General features: G+C 44.9%; 1 protein-coding gene across 1 annotated transcript; it reads left to right on the top strand.

Annotated features, from left to right (window-relative positions):
* Positions 1-568: 568 nt before the first annotated feature.
* On the top strand, positions 569-20,574 carry LOC129385469 (uncharacterized). The gene is made up of 6 exons (XM_055072101.2): positions 569-992; positions 3,361-3,479; positions 5,564-5,675; positions 10,947-11,117; positions 14,616-14,732; positions 19,443-20,574. Exons 3-6 carry the CDS (start codon positions 5,628-5,630, stop codon positions 19,608-19,610), a joined length of 504 nt encoding a protein of 167 aa, XP_054928076.1. The 5' UTR covers positions 569-992; positions 3,361-3,479; positions 5,564-5,627; the 3' UTR covers positions 19,611-20,574.
* Positions 20,575-21,369: the final 795 nt, after the last annotated feature.

The raw sequence follows: 21,369 nt of genomic DNA on the forward strand, positions 1-21,369 counted from the left end.
AACGAGCTGTCAAGGGTCTCTGAAGACAATACGTATTCTGGTAAGGTGCCCGATCGACAAGCATCTGTTATCGGCACGGGTAAGTGGCTGAGTGCGTCCGCGTTGGCGTTTTCCTTGCCGGCCTTGTACTCTATGCGGTAGCTATATTGGCTTAGAAACAGAGCCCATCTCTGAATACGTGCCGACGCCATTGGGGGCACAGGTCGATCTTCTCGTAGAAGTCCCACCAGTGGTTAGTGGTCCGTGAACAATACAAACTCGCGGCCCAGCAGGTAGTCTCGAAACTTTGTTACTCCGAACGCCAGTGCGAGCGCTTCCTTCTCGAGCTGAGAATAATTCTTTTCGGCGTTTGTTGACGTGCGTGAACGGAAGGCAATGGGCTTATCCAATTTCCCAATTCGGTGCAAGATTACGGCACCTAAACCCGAAGGTGACACATCGCATTCCAAGCGCACTGGTTGGTTGGGATCGAAATACGTCAGAACAGACGAACTCAGAAGTGTTTGTTTAGCCTTGAGCTATGAATTTTCCTGCGCCGTTCCCCAGTGCCATTATGCTCTTTTTCAAGCAGAAGATACAACGGGGCCAACATCGTTGACATGTGTGGCAAGAACCGGTGATAACAAGTCAACAGACCCAAAAACGAGCGCAGTTCACTCACGTTCGTAGGCCGTGGCGAGTCGCGTATTGCTGCTAGGTTCTTCTCAAGCGGATGCAAGCCGTCTTTGTCAATGCGATGGCCCAGGTAGACGATTGAGTTTTTGAGAAAATGGCATTTTTCGGCCTTCAGCTTGATACCACTTTCTTGAAGCCTGCCGGAAAACGTCCCGGAGCACTGAGCCATTACCGTCTTGACGTTCCGCTGTCAATACATCGTCCAAGTACACCTGCACGGCTGGAAGATCGGCCAGGACCGTTTCCATGCGCCGCTGAAAAATCGCGAGAGCCGAGGCAACTCCAAATGGAAGACGGTTATAGCAGAACAACCCCTTGTGAGTGTTTATCGCGGCCAACTTCCTCGCCTCCTCATCCAAAGGGAGTTGGTTATATGCATCCTTAAGGTCAAGTGTTGTGAAAAATGATCCCCCACGTAGCGACGCGAAAATGTCTTCAATGTTTGGTAAAGGGTACTGCTCAGTTATGCACGCAGCATTGATTGTGGTTTTGAAATCGCCGCAGATGCGAAGGGGCCCGTCTTTCTTCAGTACTAGTACGATTGGCGCCGCCCACTCAGAATGTGCTATGGGCGATAACATGCCTTGCTCTACTAAACGGTCCAGCTCAGTTTCCACTTTTCACGAAGAGCATAAGGAATTGACCGCGCCTTGTGGAACTTCGGTTGGGCGCCTTCTCGAATGTCAAATTTCACAGGTGGCCCCTGAATGTTTCCAAGTCCTGGCTCAAAAAATGCAGAAAACTCGGTCCTGAGGCTGTCGGAATCTGCTGACGCCGTTTGAACCGTAGCGAGAAAACCGGACGGCAAAAGCGAGAACGCTTGGATTAAGTCCCTTCCGCAAAGGCAGGGACCCGAACAGCCTATAGCTCTCAGTGTGGCAGGTACAGTCTTCCCCGCAAAATGGGCTTCAAGGTGCAGTTCAGCGGCAATGGGTAGCTTGCCCAAGTAACAGCTGAGCGTGTGTTTGCATTTCGATAAGCGTGGCCAACTCAGACGGTGCTTTAGATATACCTCCTGCGGAATGACAGAAAACGGTGATCGCGTGTCAATAATCATGTTCAAGGGCACGCCACCCCAGCGGATGACTCTGCGGAACGCCTGGAGCAAAGATTTCTTTTCCCGTGATTCCTGCAATGTGAACACTTATGAAATATCGCCTTCCTTCGTTTCGGATACAGCGCTCTCATAACGAACTGGGTTAGCAACGCCATCGCGCCTACGACCAGCCCGAAGCCCCGACTGGAAGCGGCATTTTCTTGCGAAATGACCAGTCTTCCGACAGCGAAAACACTGCTCCCTTTTGTGCGGACAGTCGCTTGCTTCGTGATCGTAGTTTCCGCAGCGTACGCACTCAGCATGGCTTTGCTTATCTTTGGTGAAGATCCGATATCGGCGCGATTTACTCGCTACAGTGCACACCGCTGCCTGATTATCAGGTCTAGTCATGGCGCTTACTTCCAGTGCGACTGTCTCTGCCACTGTGGCAATAGTTTCAGCTTGGGCAAGTGTGAGCTCAGTTTTTTCAAGCAGCGTCTGCTGCACCGCACGATTTCGAATGCCACAAACAAGGCGGTCCAAAGTGGTGCCGAAGGGATACTTATCCGCGAACTTGCGTAGCTCAACAACACAGTCCCGGACAGATTCGCTTGTAGCCTGGTCCCTTGTAAAGAACTTGTAACTTGCGGCAACCTCATTAGTCTTCGGCGCATAGTGGTTATTTAGGAAGGTAAGTGCTTCCTTGTAACTCAAGCTATTTACTTTCTGGGCGGCGCAGTGTCCAGCAAGAACGCCTACCGTCTTCGTTGACAGTGTCGAAACCAAGAGCGCCCTTTTCTTATCATCTGTCTTAATACCGTTTGCTTCAAAAAATGCCTCCAGTCGAGTAGGGTAAATATCCCACATATCTTTATTTTCGTCGAAACTTGGGGTACTGAGGTTCGTAGCCAGGGCCATGACCACCGATGCCCCATAGACTCGATTACTTTCAGTACCCAGCAGAAATCCTAGCGCTACCGAGACGCCACTGTTCGTGGCGGGGGCTCCGCGGGGTAGTCACCCTCGTCGCCACTGTTGTAGCGGGTGGCAGAGTGACGGAGACGACCCAAGAGCGACGCACAACCTTTATTTCAGTGACAGCAACTATATATATAGGCTGCTTGCCTATGACGTAACATAAAAGAACGAATCATGTTTGACACGTGTTAACACAGCACTTCATATCAGTAAAGGATGTCGTTGTGTCCTGTTGGAATTCTCCATCCTAGCAGAGGATGTCATTCTGCTTTGTTGTTGGAAGCCCTGGTCCTAGTAAAGGATCTCTTTCTGCCCTGTTGCTGGAATTCTACATCCTAGCAGAGGATGTCATTCTGCTTTGTTGCTGGAAGCCTTCATCCTAGTAAAGGATGTTGTGCTGTCCTGTTGTTGGAATTCTCCATGCTAGCAGTAGTTGTCGTCCTGCTCTGTCGCAGGACTCTCGGTGTCGCTAGCTACGGTGTATTGCAAAGGAGCCTTCAATCGAGAGAATGATTTCATTGGTGCCATAGACGCATCGTTTCTGCTTATATTATGTGCCGTCCTATACCAGACACAGGCTTCGATCCATCACCATCTGTGGCTTAGAATATTTTCGAAGAACGATACTTACCGATGCTAATAACCAGTTACTGCATTTTTGTTTGTTCCAGAAACTACACAAGCTTGCGGCGGGAACAAAGGCAAGGATTATTTTGGGAGTAGGCTTCTTTGACTACCACGTGGACAAGTCCTGGTCGACATTAGAGGATGTGGTGTACACGGCGAATCCGTAAGTTTCACAGCTCAAAGCGTCGGCACTGGTAACAGCTAGTTGTAGAGCCAAGGTCCGGCTTGCTAGGTTCCATTTTGACAGTAAGGGAACCACTCTCATTGGGAGGATACGTTAGCTGAGCTGCATGTAGCGCTTAAAACATTATATATTATAAAGATTACAGGAAACAGCGTTGTGTAAAGATAACCGGTCATGTATGTTGTTGTGCGGGAAATGGTAGGTTACATTACTTGTGCACAATTAGGTATTGAAAAGTACGTTTTGCGTTAGCAGACGGAAAACCGTACATAGTAGATAGAGAAAGATATTTAGTGGAACTAGAGAGACGGAATCGTTTCATTCAGCCACTCCAAAGTCGGAATGGTTCTATTCTCAGCATTCTCAGGAGTTGACAAGAGTTGAATTTCGATGATCTCAACTCCAGTGCTCACTAACTGCAAGGTAGCTCTTACGAGCAAGCCAGTCGCCTTCCGGAGGCTGAGTGCCCACGGATCATTATAGCTCCTATTGCAGGAATTCTCAGGAAGCTCATCAAATTTGTAATCTTTGACTGTGCTGCAGAGTATAACGGTAAAAAAAAAGGACATATGTGTGTTATTCCTTAAATCTACGCAGTTCATTAAGAATACCGTGAGTAGAAGTGCCGGCGTCAGGGTCATTTTTCCTACGTGTAAATACTTGCGAATCTGTGGAGGATAACAAATACGGAAAAGGGGCAAATCCTTAGTCCGTGATGCAGCACTTCGACAGCTTTGTTGGATGTAATGAAAAGGCGGTGCTCTATTTCATCGCAGAAGTTTGGGTTAGTTGGTTATAGCGGAATTGTACACCCATAAGAAACACTAAGGAACGCGAACACAAAGAAGACACATGCGTATATACTGGACGGGCGCTTGACGTCAAATGAAGGTTTAATGACAGAAAAAAAGAAAACAAAACAACAGAAACATACATACTTAAGCAGAAACCTACAAAAAGAAGCAGAAGGCACAGTTCACACTGTGCAAAATTCCAGAGCCGCTTGAGGTACGCCATGTTATTTTGCATACAAGGCCAGCGAAGGTTTACTCACGCATTTATCAGTTTCGTTGCTTACGCACGATGCCTCCAATATTTCTCTAGCTTTCAGGGGACTCGTGTCCTGTGCAGCTTTGCGACGCGGTAAGATAGATAAATATTGGAGGCCTTGTGCGTTAGCAACGAAACTGACCAATGTGTGAGCACACGTTCGCGGGTCTTGCATGCAAAATAAAAGGGCGTATCTCAAGCGGCTCTGGAATTTCGCGGAGTGACAACTTTGCCTTCTGCTTCTTTTTGAAGGTTCCTAAGCAAGTATGTATGTCGCTCTTTTTTTTTCGTCATTAAGCCTTCAGTTCGTGTTTAGCGCCCGTCCAGTCTATATGTGTTTTGCTTGTGTCCGCGTTCGTTAGCGCTTCTGAAGTTCAAATTCCGCTATTTCATTGTCTGCCGGAGCGGCATGTGTTCAAGCAGTGCTGCAACGACTGATTAAAAGAACACGCTCACAATACAGCAACAAAATATCTCTACATCTAGGCACATACTGCAGAAACTTTGGTTGAGCATCTGTGTCGAACAAAAAAAACAAAACAAAACACTAGCATTTTGTGCAAATACGTTCATCGGCTGAAAAGATAAAGTTTGGAAACAGTATAGAATGAAGCGTTGAAGCATACGTGGGTCAGCGTGTGTTCGATTATGTTAACAGCGACGGATATCTTCCGTGTATCAATGCCTCACCTGAACATAATTTAGTTTTGACTTTTTCCTTTATTTGGGATTTTGTGATGGTGATTGCCGTCAATTTATTTCCTGTGAGCCTGCATTTATTCTCCCTGCTCGATAAGTGGGCTTTCTGTTGTTAATAGTTCTTCGTGAGCATCACATTGTCTCCCTGGTTGTCTTTAATGATTCATGGTGCCGTTTGCAATTCCTATCTCTATCGCACGAGCCTCCCCTGCACTGTTGCATGCGTAGTGCGATGCTGGGAATTTTTTTCTTGTTTTGTTCGCGGCAGTTTGAATTGTGCTTGTTGCCTTTTCGCAACTCCGCTCTGCATTCAGGAGGGACATCCTGGTCATCATTACCTGTGTCTTGACCGTGCCCAGCACGCAGGACTGCATCGCAATGCCACCCACGGCCATGAGGAGCACCAGCAAATATCCGCCCACATTCGTGAGTGCACGGTTAGGCGATTTCGCACTAACCATAAATGTTGTCCCAATACGCAATGGAACGCTACAGGTCGTAGTTATAATATGGTGTTAACCAGAATGTTAACCCGTCCAGTTCATTAGAATGTATCTAGATGCGTGAGAGTAGGATCACGTCGCTTAACGGTGAACATGGCCAAATGCAGGTACTTACAATAATTATTGGAGCAGCAATATTACACTACACGTTTTAATTTTGCAAAGATCCACCTATCAAAATGTAGGCCAGCCTTTGTGAGGCGCCTTATCTTTGTTTATGTAACTTTTATAACACGTTGTAATTAGAGTAATGCACCGTTTTTTGATGGTGTTATGCCGTCGGTTAGTTCCAGTTGATGACGCGGTGAGAGTCATGCGATGTCGTTAAAGTGAAAGCATACCTACAGAAAGGATGAGGGGGATACATACACTAATACTCTAGATTAAATGGCAACGTACACAACGTGATTAGGAAGATGCAATTGGAAAGACGTACTCAATCAGGGGACGGGGGCAGGTCAAGTGGATGTTGGCACACGTCTTTTTATGTGACGTGTTCCTGGTACACAGACGGTTTTATCTATGGGGGGAGGGGCCATGCACATGGTGGGCCAGCCCCTCACCGCCTGCCGCTGTATACACACGATCGGAAGTTTGCCACTGGCTGTGGGAAGCAAACCGGTGACAGCTGGTGTTGATCAACACTCTAGCACACAGATCAAACGGAGGAATTCCTTTAAGTTAAGCTGTAATGGAAGGGTACACCCCTGCACCGCCAAATCGACCACACTTGCCTTAAGACGAGGCTCCGTTCTCGAGCAAGGCACATTGGCCAAAGACGGGTACAGAGAGAAGCCTCCCTGAACATTCCCGTGTCACTAAGATGTCACTTCAAAATATTTGACATCGTCTACTAGGGTCTACATAGGTAATCATTCACCTGTAACCACACACAAAAAAGCATTACACCGCTCTCAGAAAGAAAGACACTGGTCATGTCAAGTTAGCAAAACATTACTTACCCCAAACGACCGAAATGGGAGAAGATACACTGAAACTGCGCCTCATCCAGACGTGTCAGCACCCATTCTATGACACGAAATAATAGAAAGAGAGGTTCGACATAATGCTTTCTTTTGTTCTGGGATTAATAAACCTTGTATTCTGCCAAGTGAAATAAAAAAAAATGGCAGACACTTAAGACTGCTTACGTGGGGGGAGTGCGAAAGCATCGCACCATTTGTGGACCTCATGACGTCATCAACGTCATTTCAACGTCATCAACGTCATCAACGCACTCATTTTGTACAGTCGTGACGCGGTTCCCCCTCCTTCGCACCGTCATGCGCGTCGCCCAATGACGCAAGCACTAGCCAGCCGGAGTTCATGGCTCGTCGATGCGAAAAAACACCGTGTCTACAGAACGGAACGCTCGTCGTCCCCCGCGACGACACTTAGAAGTCGTAAAGACTCTTTCATCAGGACCATTCGGGATGTCAGCGTGCTTGTTAAGATGGGCACCGTACCGTTTGTCTCGTAACAATAACACAACTAAAAATGGCTACCTTTGAAAAGCACATGGTTGTGGTGACATTAAACATCAGAGGGCTGGCGTCAAGGAGGAGGCAAAATCAGCGTTACAGGTTAATTACCGAAAAAAGACTCGGACGTTGTAGCAATTCAAGAAACTAATATAGAGGGTCATGAACAGACGGAAAGTATGGTGCGACTCTTTACGAATAGGCGATGTATGTGTCTGTCACGCAGTGGGCAAGTCGGCAGGGTGTGCAAAGATGATACGTAGGACATTGGGTGCAGCTCTAGAAAAAGTCACATGTAATCTCGCCCATTTCATAGTTTGTGAAGTTAAAATATTTAAATGCTATTGGCGCATAATATGTGTTTATGCATATTCAAATGCAGAACAGAGGAAACACATGTTTGAAACTGTCAGTAACTGCTGTGTTAAGGGTATATTTGTAATTCTGATTGGTGTCTTCAACTGCGTATGCATGGCAAACGACAAAACCGGCCCGACTCCTTATAGGGATGTCAGTGTTCTTTCCTTAAATAATCTCATCAGTCAGCATTGTTTGGAAGACGTCGGGGAATGTTGTGGGTTTGGGATTGATATTAGCTTTACCCATTTTCGAGGTCATAGTCACGCACGGTTGGATCGTGCCTATTTATCTGCAGATTTAGTACCGTTGATCGGAGAGTATCGGGTTCAACCAGTGTCATTTAGCGATCACTGTGTCGTAACATTCCGTGTCGAGAAAAGAAAAGGTAAAAAGTGTAGATTTGTTTGGGAAAAAGTTGAAACTAAATGATGACTTTTCAAAGGACGATGTTTTTACAAGCGATGTCATGGACGCAATCGTAAAATTTGACAAAAGGTATCATAAAATGGTAGGGGAACACTGGGAGGTGTTTAAGCAAGTGAAATTCAAAGCCATTGAAAGGTCAGGTGCCATAACGCACAAGAAATTGTAGAAAATGTTCTCTGCGCTAAGAGTGCAGTCAGCCTCGAACTTTTAAACAAGACATACGTTCCATAAAGCAGAAATTAGAAATTATAAATGAGGAGCAATACGAAGGCGCAGTAATCAGAGCTCGGTGCGACCGCTTGATGGGCGGAGAGAATCCTAGCAAGCGCGCACGAGGACTGGAAAAAAGTCGCGCACACCTGAACGAAACCGCAGAAGTAGAGGGGGAAAAACGCTGTGCTCACAGAAAAGGAAGGCATCCAAAGAGCGTTTTATGAATACCACAGTTCCTTATATTCGTGTACTGAAGTCAAAGTAAACGCCTTGAAAATCATTTTATCTTTCTCATGCCACGAGTATGCGATGAGCCCACTGGGCCCTGATTCATTCTATAAGCTTCATTCTATAAGGGTCTAAAGGATAAGGTAGCTGTAGTCTTAGCTTCACTCTTTAACGACGCTTTTGGAATGTTGGTCCTCCCACCATCACTGCTTACGTCACACACTGTTCTTATACCTAAGGCTAAAGATAAGAATATACTCACCTAAGTTACCTTGTGTGGGCCGATATCACTCACAAACATAGACTACAATGTATTCATGAAAATTCTTGCTAAGAGGCGGCAAACTGTAATTCAAGCATTAGTCGGTGAACACCAAACTTATGGCATAAAAGGTCGATCAATAGTTACATATCTACATAAAGCTCGCTCTGTTCTGGATCGTTGTGCTGCTAATTCTGACAGCATGGCAACGCCACAGCTAGATTTCGAAAAGGCGTTTGATAGAGTACCTCACGACATATTGTTGGCTATGCTAGAACACGTGAACTTAGGATGCGTTGTAAGAGAGGGCGTAACCATGGCATACAGAGGCTGCAAGACACGTTCGATAGGAAATAAGGTGGTAGGCGCGCGTATCAAAGTGGAATGATCGGTGCGTTAGGGTTGCCCTCTGTCGCCATCGCTTTTTTTTCCCGGGTGCATTGAATCTTTTTCTTTGAGCATAATCAATAGCACCAGCACACGAGGATTTCGTCTCCATGCAGCGGAAGTACGTCTGCTTGCATAGGCAGACGACATAGCACTTCATTTGTGCTTATCATGAAAGCATCTTCAACGCTGTAAAAATTGTCAAAGATTTTTGTGAGGTTAGTGGCAGTGGAATCAACTGGGGAAAGTATTTGGGATATCGGCGTGGACAGCCCCAAATTCAGCGTCCAGTCAGTGGACAGTCAGCGTCCCCAAACATTTTCTGCAATATAAGGTGGGATACGACTCCGCCAACGTATTCGGGAGCGCCGATGGAAAATTATAAAGATGGCGAGTCTTTCTGGCGGCGCCAAGTCGCTCAAGTGCGTGAGAAAGCAGACAACCTCGAGTGTTTTTATTTCTGACTTCTTTTTGCGAGAGCAACGATGTGTAATTTGTTTTTAATATGAAAATTCTGGTATATAATGCAAGTAATTCATAGTTCACGTGCGAATGTGCAAAAGGTGCATAGAGTTTTCGCAGTTTTCATTTGGGGATCTGCGTGGGAACGCAAATGGCGAACCAACATACTTCGTCTTGTGCGCTACGGGGGATTGCGTTTGTCGCACCTCTACATACGACAGCTAGTGAGCAGATTTATGACTGTTTGTCAAATTAGACTGGGAAGACCATTGCCTAGTTTAGTAGTCACGTGCGAACGTATGCCGGGGGGCCTCGGCGGGTACCTAAAGGAGGTCTACCTTTCGTGTACTTTCCTGCAGGCTCGTTTTTGAATGGCCTACCATTGAACTGTGTCGCGGAAGAAACTGTATAACGATCTGTATGATGTGGTGTTACCTGTTCCTCTGTATAGATCCCACTTTTATGCCGGACCATGGGCAAATGATCTTAAACGAGTTAAAAGTATTATGTACCAGGAGGGGTTAAAACACTTATATGGATGACCTATATGGAGTTATATGGATGAAAAGGGAATTTTCGTACATTCGAGGACCCACTGTTTCTTTTATCGGAAGCCAGAAATGATCGAGCATGTATTTCTGGATTGTTGGGAAGCATTTTTCTTCTGCGATATCTGACAACCTGCCATCAACAAAGACCTACCGGCTGACGCTTTTGGATAACATTTTTGAACATTTGAAAATGAGGATGACGTTCCGTTCGACCTCATTATGCCCTTTAAAGCCTCCACAGCATTTGGCAGTTCTCTTGGACGGCAGTTCGGATCGCTGACATAGACGCGAATCCGATGCGGCTATATTTTAAGGAAAGCATCAGCAGAATTACAGCTGTGTACGACTTTCGAACCGCAGAGCCTGAATTGTAGCATTGTTAAGCATGTGCGAATATTAACGCGTCCGCACAATAACGCCAGTTCTTAGAGACTGGCTCGCCGAATCTTTTGAATTGGTGCTTGTGCTGTTCATTGTGGCAACAATAAAAAATGAAAAGCAGCCATGGCTTCGGCAAAGAGTGTCTGGCCTCGCACCATAGAGGCCCGGGTTCGATTCCCACCCATCTCACAATGCACGATTTTTTTTTTCTTTTGAAAGCCACTAATTTACTTTGTTTACAGGAATCTCCCTGAGGAACGTGACGTCCATCCGAGCAATTGTTTTTTACTTGCTTTTACTCTTTGCGGCGTCGGCCATTTTTGGTCACGGCACAGTTCCGCGGACAAGGGCACCGCCAACATAGACGCCTAGGGCTTTCGCCTTAGTAAGAGTGTTGCCCTTTCGCTTCCCTCCTTTCACTTCTTCATCTGCAACCTATGCAGGAAAAAGCTTTGCCGCTGGCCACCAACAAATTCCCGATTTCGAGCAACGTTGTTGTGGCGTTCTCGTTCCAAATGGCCATCCTCATCTACAACATGACGAATAAACACGGCAATGCAACCGATGCCCTCTACCAGAAGTGCAACAGCTTTATCCTCGGGGACCAATCGCAAGTGAGCCCCCTATAAGAAATACTACATCCCATTTTAAAGCAACGGAGACTTCCGCCTTAACAAGAAACAATGCTGCTTTCTCAAAAATAAATTAAGTAGTGCGGTGAGCGAATTGAGTTACCTTGAACTTACCTTGTCTGGATCACGCCCTTCTGCCGAACGTTCACGGTTCCATAAAGTAAGGAAGGGGCTCTAATGACTTAGGTCTCACAAAGAATGAAGAGGTGGAGGCGTTATTAGCGAGTGTATCTCATGTTTAGATAAATAACGTGCGAAATGCACTTTTTGCGGAATCGCGCTGTGAGCATGCTTAAAGAACCCCGTCCCCTTCCCGTTTCTTCAAACTAAGCCGCCGCTCGCTATATTCGATTTCTAAAGACATCTTGCAAAAAAGAAAGATGCGAAGACATTCACCCCGACTCCATGCGTGCACGTTGCTGTCACCACCAACTGTTTTTTCGAACTTATTGTAAAACGGAGCCGTCCGCATCTAAAACCACTACGTGTTTGCCGATAAAGTAAGTGCATATAAGGAAGAATCGTCTGAATCACTTGCAAATCGGTCGAAATGTTTCAGCGGTTAGCATTCAGCAGGCCCATTCTACTCTGCTTTGAACGTTGTTTATTAGCGACATCATGGGAAAGTGAAAAAAGTAACCACTTGTTGAAGCCGAACGAGTATACACACGACATCAACAAAAGGCAAGAAAAAGAAAAAAGCGTTTTTTACAATTATGAGAGAGCAAGCGCGATGCACGAGGCCATCGCAGTGGGTTCGGTGTTCAATTATGCAGACTTCATGGCGTGATTTGCAGTAGGTGCGAGGAAACTGTCACTGCTGGAGGCTGTTATAACCGTTAATATTACCGCGTGGGCGGAAGCCCAGACGGATAGCGGCAAAACGAGGTACCATGGAAGCCCAGCCAAAGTGGTTGCTGAAATATAGCAGCTTTTAATTGGGTACTCCAAGCCAAAGCTACCCGCAATGTCCCGTCAACGTTAAAAAATTGGCGTCCAAGTTGGCATGAAAGAGGTTCATTTAGGACAGCACAGACTGAGTGGCGCATACGCTGTACTGAAAGTCGACGTAAAAGAGTTTCTTCAAATAGCGGTATATGTACCCAGTCTCGCTTCTACAGTAACCAATGTCGGCGTGACAGATGTTCCTTGAAGAGCGGCCTGAATGTACACATTGACACGTGATCAGCGATTCATGTTGGTCCGATAGTAAGATTCGAACCCTGCTACCGCAGCACAGCTACTCGATACATTATCCATTCGACCACTGACTACGTAGTGACACAGGTAGGCGGCAAAATGGTTAGATAGAAAGATGCAAGCATACATACATAGGTAAAAATATACAAACGTATATAGAACATCAGCCCCCAGAAAGTGCTTGAAGTACAATATTAATGCTAACGCATCAAGATCTGTTGCTATTTGCTTCTGCACCAATCTTCACCCACGAGACTTCTTTGAACAGGGAGAATCCCTGTGCCTCAATTCCTAAGACGGTTCCTTTGTCTCGGGATCACAACAGTATATTCATGTCTCGTCACCAGTTACATTTTCATTCAGGATATCCATTTTCTTGTTTTGCAAATTGTTGCAAAACAGCCAACGATATCTGCACACATTTCCTTTTTTGTTAGTAGATATAGGGTGCTCGTCCATGCTCATGTCACGGATGGGTTTCACATTTGTAGGCAAAAAGACGGAAACAGGCCTTCCATTGAGTTTCCCACTTTCAACACCGGAATGACCGTTTTTAATAGAGACAATAGAACGTTTATGGTGGTGCGATAGAGAATGATGGGCCGTTGGCCCCTCAGATGGTAACATTTCATCGTAAATCTCTTGCGCTTCTTTACTTCGGTGAAACAAGAACTTTACTATATAGTACTCTCCCACACTGAAATTTTTGGAGATGCTGCCATGTTCGCTTTGGACATGCAAAACAGAAAAATTAAATTTAAATATCTTATTTTTACCATTGTGTATAGTAAAACTGGCTAATATGCCTGACCCTTTACCGCTACCTAGCTGCAGTTCGTCCTAGGTAAGGTTGAATACTTGTCAGCACCCCTTCGCATAATATGAAGCAGGGAAGCGATAACATGCGTAATCTCATACACAGTAAGCCGTGTGGTGCTGGATGGTGAAAATGTGCACATATGGCGCTAGCATTTTTCCTTCAAGAAGAAAAAAATATTTTTCATTGACGACTCTGGTTCAAGTGGTATTATCTTTTTTGTGGTGGCGACATAACCTAGCGGTGAAGTGGAGAGAGGTAGATTTTCAGTACTTCTAGCTCGTGTACTATTCTTTCGTACCCACCCTTTTCCTTCTTACCCATACGCTCGTTAAACTTCTTTACCTCGGTGCTGGTTTATAGGTAATCTGAAGAACATGACTTGCGTAAATCATAGCAGTTTAGCCAATCGGAGCAGCTGGCGGTGCCACCACGTGTCCCAGCTGCTACATCCCGATCTGGTGCAGCGCCGGCACATTGACTGAAATAAGAAATCCTTCACTTAGTCGTCTGCGAGCCTGGACTTAAAAATATTGCGGGTTACGGCGGATCTATTGATTTATATTTTAGTAAACTTCTCCCAAAGCACTTTTGTGCTGTCCCTGGAGGTTATGAAATCGACTAAGAATTAAGGCATACCATAGCAGCTATTCTTGTAAAGCATGTCACCGTAACCGAACATGGGGCCTTAACTAATCCTTTGAGTGTTAGCCAGCTGCGAGGACTGATCGGCGGTTACTTACTTTACGTAATTAAGTTACATCATATAGCTCGCCATTTACTTGCTTTAAGCATTCTCTCACGCCTGCGGTTCAAAGGATGCTTGAAATTCGCCGCTATATATGACTGTGAGTGCCGATGGATAAGAATGAATGGGCTCGATCTAGAACACTTAAAAGGCGTGCTAGAATAGCGGAATTTTCGAATCGAATCCAATAAGAATAATCGTCAAAGACAACCTTCCAATATGGAATCGAATATCGAATATTTGCAATTCTGAACGAAAACCAAAGATAAAGTCTGTCTAAAGAAAAATCTTGATTGCGTTATGTGATACAACTAAAGCTGTTAACAACTGGAGGCACGGTCGGCTTAGGAGCTTCTAAATTTGAAACAAAGGAAGGTGATGGTGTCTGGTGCACTGTGACAATGACAGGAATGAAATAAAGGAACAGAACGTAATTAGATGCACGTCGGACATTGTAGGGCTCGCTGAAAGAACTCAATGCGACTTTAGGGTAAGGCATATTCACAGGTACGGTCAGCATAACGTTTACACGAGGGCTACAAAAAAGAAAGGAGCAAGAACACCACGGGCCGCCAACTGAAGTCTATTCAAGGGAAGCAGGAACTTATTTAGCGAAGCATCTAAATGCTTCCCAGTAAAAAAAAAAAAATTAAACGCCCGGTTGCATTCATTCAGGTGGACCAATTCTCTCGCTCGCTTTCTCTTTTCTTCCTAGACGTGTGAAAGTGCCGAAACCACGCCGAAGAACGAACTCACACCGATCGGAATCACCAGTACTCAACGAAGAACGCTGTTTTACTCATACGACATTGAGGACACGATGGAGAAGAAGGTAACATGCGCTGCTTTATTTTTTGCTGTGCTGATATTACACAGCAGGTGTGCACAAACGTTTCTGCCTGATTTATTTATTCGTTTATTTGCGCATTTATTTATTCGTCTTAAAGGTAAATATAAAACTGCAAGGAGACAAAATACACGCTGATGGTCACGTGGTCTATAGCTTCGGCAAGATCGCTCCCAGCGTAGGTCTCAGTCGTTTAAAGGCCAAGCGCGGGGAAATTTCGCGACGTGTACGGAATACTTGCATTGTTATGCTGCAGTCACAACGGAAGGCTCAGAGTCAAATTTTACGAGCAAGTGCTCAAGGTTGTGTTAGAATGTACACCCTGATGTACACGCTTTCCTTACTGAAACTGTAAAAAGCTCCACGAAGCTTCACGGAGCTTCATCACAGGGGCCATGACACCAAAAGCTTTGAGTGTATCCTGGTGGGTAGAAAATTCATGGGGAATTCTTTTTTTTTAGTTTCGCAGTTGAACCATACAGCAGTCTGTAAAGGCCGACAGGTAATGATATCTATAGAAACATACGGGTAACAGCGCCAACAGACGACCACAAGAAAGGAGACACGGACACACAAGCGCTTGTGTGAACGTGTCCCTCTCCTTGTGGTCGATGAACTTGGAGATGAACCAACGCACCCAAACAGAAGCATTGATCAATATCGATAGCCTTTCTTGCGTTGTTTGTAATTGGCGTGCGTGGCCGCATACGCGTGGCCTTGGTTTGACGGACCCGTCTCGGCGGTTAGTCGGAGACGCGCTCGGTGCGCGCGTGGTTACGTAATCGTTCGGAGCAAGTGACACAGCATTGGCCCCGCACTTGTCTACGTCACACACGCTATCCGGTGGCCGGTGGGAGAGGCGGCTTAGAACCGGAAAGCTAACCTTTTCGGCCCTGAAGTTTTGTGCTTTACGAGGAGACTATTTTGCTTGACATATCTTTTTTTTTTCTGTAAAAGCTGTCAGAAGCATGATACAAAAAAATAAGAATTTGACAACCTTTATCAAGATTACGGATATGGGTGTGAAATGACGCCACCAAAGCTCAGACGTTGTGAATAAACTCGTGATGCACTTTTGAAGAACTAATAAAGGGAAAATGAGAGTTCCGGCCAATCGTAGCGATTGCTACGAGGGAGCCTGCATAAGAATGCACAGCTTCCTTAGACTTTAGATCGCAGTGGCTGGAAAGGATGGATTTTATTTTCATCAAATGTTACGTTGCTTCTTGTAATGTTCAAACAAAAAGAAACTTAATTGTACTAAATAAAACGAAAGTTATTACAGCTCCTGCGACATACTGTTCGAAATCGTAGTAGGCGCTCAGTTCCAGATATTCGCAGGTGAAACCTCAGGGAGCGATTTCCAGTTTATTTTTTCACCTAGTGAACAGGTTGGGAGTATGAGTTCAATGAGTCTTCTTTGTTCTTATTGGTGAGTAATTTACATACCAGAATGTCCTATGTGGTATAATCACATTGTTTGCTATATAACAGTCCCGAAGAATAAACACGCCGCAAGAACAACAAAAATGTCCGCTATGCTTCTAGAAAACGCGTCGGAAATGAGAAGAAAGTGGGTTAACTGAGTCATTTTTATTAGTCATATTATAAGCAGCCAACGAACACTGACACCAAGAACAAAATAGGGGACATAAATTGTGCTTAATAAATGTGAAAACGTTTATCGTTTCTTCATTTCATTTATTAAGCACAAATAATTTCCCCTATGTTGTACTTGGTGTCAGTGTTCATTGGCTTCTTATAATAGAAAACGCGTCGGGAAACATATAAAAGAAAACGAATGAGCTACTCCCAATCTCAATTTAACAACCACTGAGCCCTGGTGGCATCAATTTCGCACACCACAAATCGAGATATTCTGTCACAAAAATAACTTTGCTCATAATTTTTTTTGAGCAGCTATTCAACACATTGTTATTGTCCAATAAAAATATGAAGCCAGATGCCAAGGTTGTTTGGCGCCGATGAAGTCCTAAATTGAAATGAGTGCTCCTACTACTATAATTTTTTTTAGTTTGATTATTTTTCCACAAAACAATGGTTGCTTGCACCATTCGATATAAACTTCTGGCAATGGCCTCAAGACTGCTGGCTTCACGACAACGCTCATTTTTTTTTTCTAATTACTTTGTATTACGAATTGCACGCCATTCTCTCTGTAATGTCGTCCACTGACGCCGCCTGGGCCGAAAGGCGTAAAATTAGGCTTCCCAATAAAATATACCCCAATAGCCTAGTTTTTGCACATGCAACAATATTGACTCCTCCACTCTGAGTTATAATAAACAGCTGAGAATATTTCACAATCATAGCCATGCCCCTTGAACAACTCGTGCCTTATCACTGCCTGATACGCTCAGCATGTGCTGCGTCGCTATATTTCCACTGTTATTTGTGATATTTGAAATAAGAGGCACTGGGACAGCCAGGTACACGCGATGGTGGACAGCCCCATAAGACAAGTACTCGCAGAATAGCCAAGAATCGTCGCAAATCATTATGCAAGTGGCGTCACATCTTTTTTGTCCTCTAGCTGCATGGCCCTGTGTTTCGCCTGGCTGTCGTCTGCCATGGACAATCTTCAACACTATAATAGAAATTTCGTCTGTTAGTTGGCCTCACGACTGTGGTTGACGCATGTATTTGAAATGTACTGTCCCTCCTTGACAAACTTAGTAAAAGTTGGATTTCATTGCGGTCGGCCTTCAAGTGTTTGTTTCTCATCTGCAGCGCTGACGGTTTTTTTGGGAACCCTCGTTTGCGAACTTGTTTGCTTGTTTCTTTTCTATACTTATTTAACCTACAAGTGACTTCTGGCGAGAATCGCGACGAGACAGCTGGTGAGTTTACAGCCTCTTGTTAGCACGTTCGCCTACGAGGTATATTGTAGATGATTGATAAATTCTCGTTACCCATCCAATTTGCCCAAATAGAATATGCTGTCGACTTAGTGCCGCATATTGACCAAAGCCCATATGCGAAAATGCGGAGGTCTACTGTCATGCAAAGCTGTTTTTCAAGCAAAACCTTTTGTACACAGTCTGCACTCCTGCAAGGAAGTGCGCCTCCCCCCCCCCCCTGCCCCGCCCCTTGCCGCCATGTAGGAAGCGCGAGTACAGATTCTTTATTAATTTCACGGCTGGGAACAATACTTCCTTTTATTAGCCTGTAATCAAGATCATTTTTTTGTGAAAAAGATCTTTTTTTGTTGGGGGGGGGGGGCATGCACCACGCCATTTTTTGAAAAGATTGAAACCGCATATTCAGAGACCATTCGACCTCGTGTACATAGAGTATTACACTGCGCTTTAGACTGTATAACGTTTCTCTTCTTATTCTAATCACTGTTGTTCAATATAGTTCAAGACCTGGCGTCTTCTTTTAAATCGTGGATATCCAGTATGGCGCTCCTGAATCTCTGAACATCCGCTGAATGCTTTTTTATCACCGTTCATACGCACAGGTTAATAGCTTGCAAAATTTTTTGCACCACTGAGCAGCCCGTTTTCTTTTCATATACAGGATTATGAATACTCCTATCTGGACATCTATTTTTCTTGCTGTATGACTATGTCGTTTTCCGCAGCAAATTTTAGTTTCAACGTTGGGCACTTCGAAGAATTTCCAACCCATGACACTTGGTAGCGTTCATTAGGAATTTTTTCATGCGCACCCAATGCTAATTTTTCAGGAACCCATTTCATCATGTCCAGTCTGGACTGCTCTTTCAAATTTTGGGTACAGGACAGAGCAGCATAACGCGACATGGATCGCTTTTCATATACCTCGTTTCGCGTTACATTTACAATTTTTTATATTTGTTCATATTTTTCTTTGTATATGTTTGTATCATAGATCAATTAATCTATGCAATTATACTGACCTGCGTTTGCCATATAATTTGCTTTACTGTGACTGGCTGTGGCTTAGATGAAATTAAACACTTTTATTTCAACACTTGTATATTTATTGATGGAGGTCCGACAATGCAATTCTGTTCGCTTCTCTATGCTTCTATCGGTTGTGCTTTGTAATATTGTATTCGGCAAATCATTGCAGCTATAGACAAAGTCACACTTAATCGCTGCTTTACTAGGACACATCATCTCAGCTGAATATGGGAGCTGAGCGTGCAAAAAGATTTATGGGGCTTAACATGCCAAAACCACGATAGGATTATGAGGCACGGCGTCGTTGGCGACTTCGCATTAGTTTAGACTTCCTGGGACTGTTCAACGTGCAGCAAAATAGAAAATATTGGCCCTTTTTGTATTTTGCGCTCATCAAAATGCGACCGCCGCGGTCAAGATCCAAACCGCGACCTTGAATTCACTAACAACGCCGTGACGAATCGATTACCTCAGCGGGTCGAAAACACGTAGTTTAGCTGAATCAGGGATGCTTAAACTTTTTTGAACACTGATGTGAGTGCACTGGTGAAATTTGTCACTTCAGTTTCTCTGTAGGTAAAACAATGCCATTGCAAATGCACTTACAGGTCATGGTTATTATGAAGTATGCCGGTGATGTGTCCCATAAGCGGTGTTGCGAAAATGTGTCTTGGCGCTTCCAATATCAATGTGCAGCTTAAATCCTGAATGCCGGAGCGGCCGTTCTCGTGCTGATTATCGTAACTTTGCGGGACCTCTTCTTTCTCCCTCCACCCTTGACAAGGTCGAGTACGTCATGGCGGTGAAAGACAGGCGGGCCAAGTTCACGTGGTTCCTGTTCAACGTGCACCTGACGGACATCTCGAAGAAGTGCTACACAGACGGACCATTCGTGCGTCTCAAGGCATTCAGAAAGTTATACGATACTCTCAGCAAGCGACCTCCACCATGAGACCCAGCGCTCCCCGTCGTCGACCTCTGAGCGATCACAAGAGCGCCATATCGCTGTGGGGTGCTCCACCCGGTGTGCTTTGTGGGGTGTGCCCAGTTTTGGGCAGTATTTTACGAGCAGAATTTAGCAATGTTGCATGATTTTTTTTCTTTCGCGGAATACGAAAGAGTCCATATAAAGTGTCCTCCACCATGAGACCCAGCGCTCCCCGTCGTCGACCTCTGAGCGATCACAAGAGCGCCGTATCGCTGTGGGGTGCTCCACCCGGTGTGCTTTGTGGGGTGTGCCCAGTTTTGGGCAGTATTTTACGAGCAGAATTTAGCAATGTTGCATGATTTTTTTTCTTTCGCGGAATACGAAAGAGTCCATATAAAGTGTGGACCAATTTTACTACGTCAAGCCTGTCCTCAGGCTGGTTAAACGGGAAGTCATGCTTGTAGCATCAACAATTATAGATAAAAGAACTAACCAAATTTGTCCCAATCTGAGTAAGATGCAACAAAGACAGCGAAGCTGCGTAGGTCAGCTTTCACATCCTTTGGCGGAAGTGCTAGGGGTCTGTTTCCTCCCTGTTGTTCGTGATGATTCATTGGTGACGCCCTGGTTATGCGGCCGAACCGGAGTTCTGAGGCCAGCTGCGTCGCTGAACCGCGAGATCGGACCATTCACCGCCACAGCCCTAGAAACTCCTAGCTGAGCTTCAACGTGCCGCTAGTAAAATGCGACACGCGAAGTAAAAATAACGGATTCCACGATAAAAAATGTACCCGCAAGGAAGTCGTCTGTTCATGTGAGGTATATGTCACCTAGCATTTACGTTTAAGGCGTTATAAATAAACAATTATCGGCACCGACGCGGGTTGCTTTCCTGTGCTGTTTTTTATTTGATACCGAGCATGCCGTCTTCGCCAGAACGCTGTTGAAAATCCGAAGCTAAACGGCTTCGTTGTATTAAAGAAAGTAATAGACATGCCGTCACAGGTGTGGAGATGTGGCACTCTACCGAGCCTAAATATCGGCAAACTTACGGTGTTTGTACGATGCATAAAGCTTTCGAAGGTGCCGGCACTTCTTCTCAATGCTTATTCTTATCGAAAAAAAATACGTAACGAACTTGGCAAATCTAAGCAAATCCGACAAAATCGTACACGAAAGGCAGCGAAGCTGCATATAAGTGAGTCCTGGCAGCTTTCGGAAGCCCTAGATGCGTGACTACACGAAATTTACTTAGATCTTTGCGGACGCTGCGCTTTATTTGGATTTTTGCGGACGCTACACCATATCTGATGCAAGTGCTTGGCTATAACAGAAGCATTTTCATGATTTATTATATCCGTACTGAGTTGCTTTGAGCTCTAATAACCAACGCCTGCGGCCGTACACGTGGCAAACCTGCTTCGCTCTATTGAATGCCACACTATAGTCGGTGCAACTGCAGCCCTTACGAAAAAGTTGTTGAAAGGTTATTGAAATGTCATTGTTCAACGTCAGCAAATGACCTTGAGAGATCATTGGAGAATTGTTGAAACAATGTTGAGGATGTTGACAAGTGTTGATAATTGGCCCGCCACATTTTGTCAAAGCATCATCGGGGCTTTTCAATTTGAAAGATCTTTGGCGTATTGTTGAAAATATGATGCGTTTTAATGTTGAAAGCCCATTGAAGCACAGTTGCAGATGTGTTGAGTCTCAAAATTGAAAGCCCATTGAGATATTGTTGAAATGTTTTTGTCAAATTGAAAGCCCATTGAAGCATTGT

The sequence above is a fragment of the Dermacentor andersoni genome, chromosome 7 (genome assembly GCF_023375885.2).
Source record: "Dermacentor andersoni chromosome 7, qqDerAnde1_hic_scaffold, whole genome shotgun sequence".
Classification (NCBI taxonomy): Eukaryota; Metazoa; Arthropoda; class Arachnida; order Ixodida; family Ixodidae; genus Dermacentor; species Dermacentor andersoni.

Bases quoted from the DNA above. Each gene is read 5' to 3' on its own strand.
- LOC129385469 (XM_055072101.2), top strand. From the start codon at position 5,628: ATGCCACCCACGGCCATGAGGAGCACCAGCAAATATCCGCCCACATTC. The intron at 11,118-14,615 runs GTGAGCCCCCTA...TTTTCTTCCTAG, and splicing joins TCCTCGGGGACCAATCGCAA to ACGTGTGAAAGTGCCGAAAC. The intron at 14,733-19,442 runs GTAACATGCGCT...ACCCTTGACAAG, and splicing joins AGGACACGATGGAGAAGAAG to GTCGAGTACGTCATGGCGGT.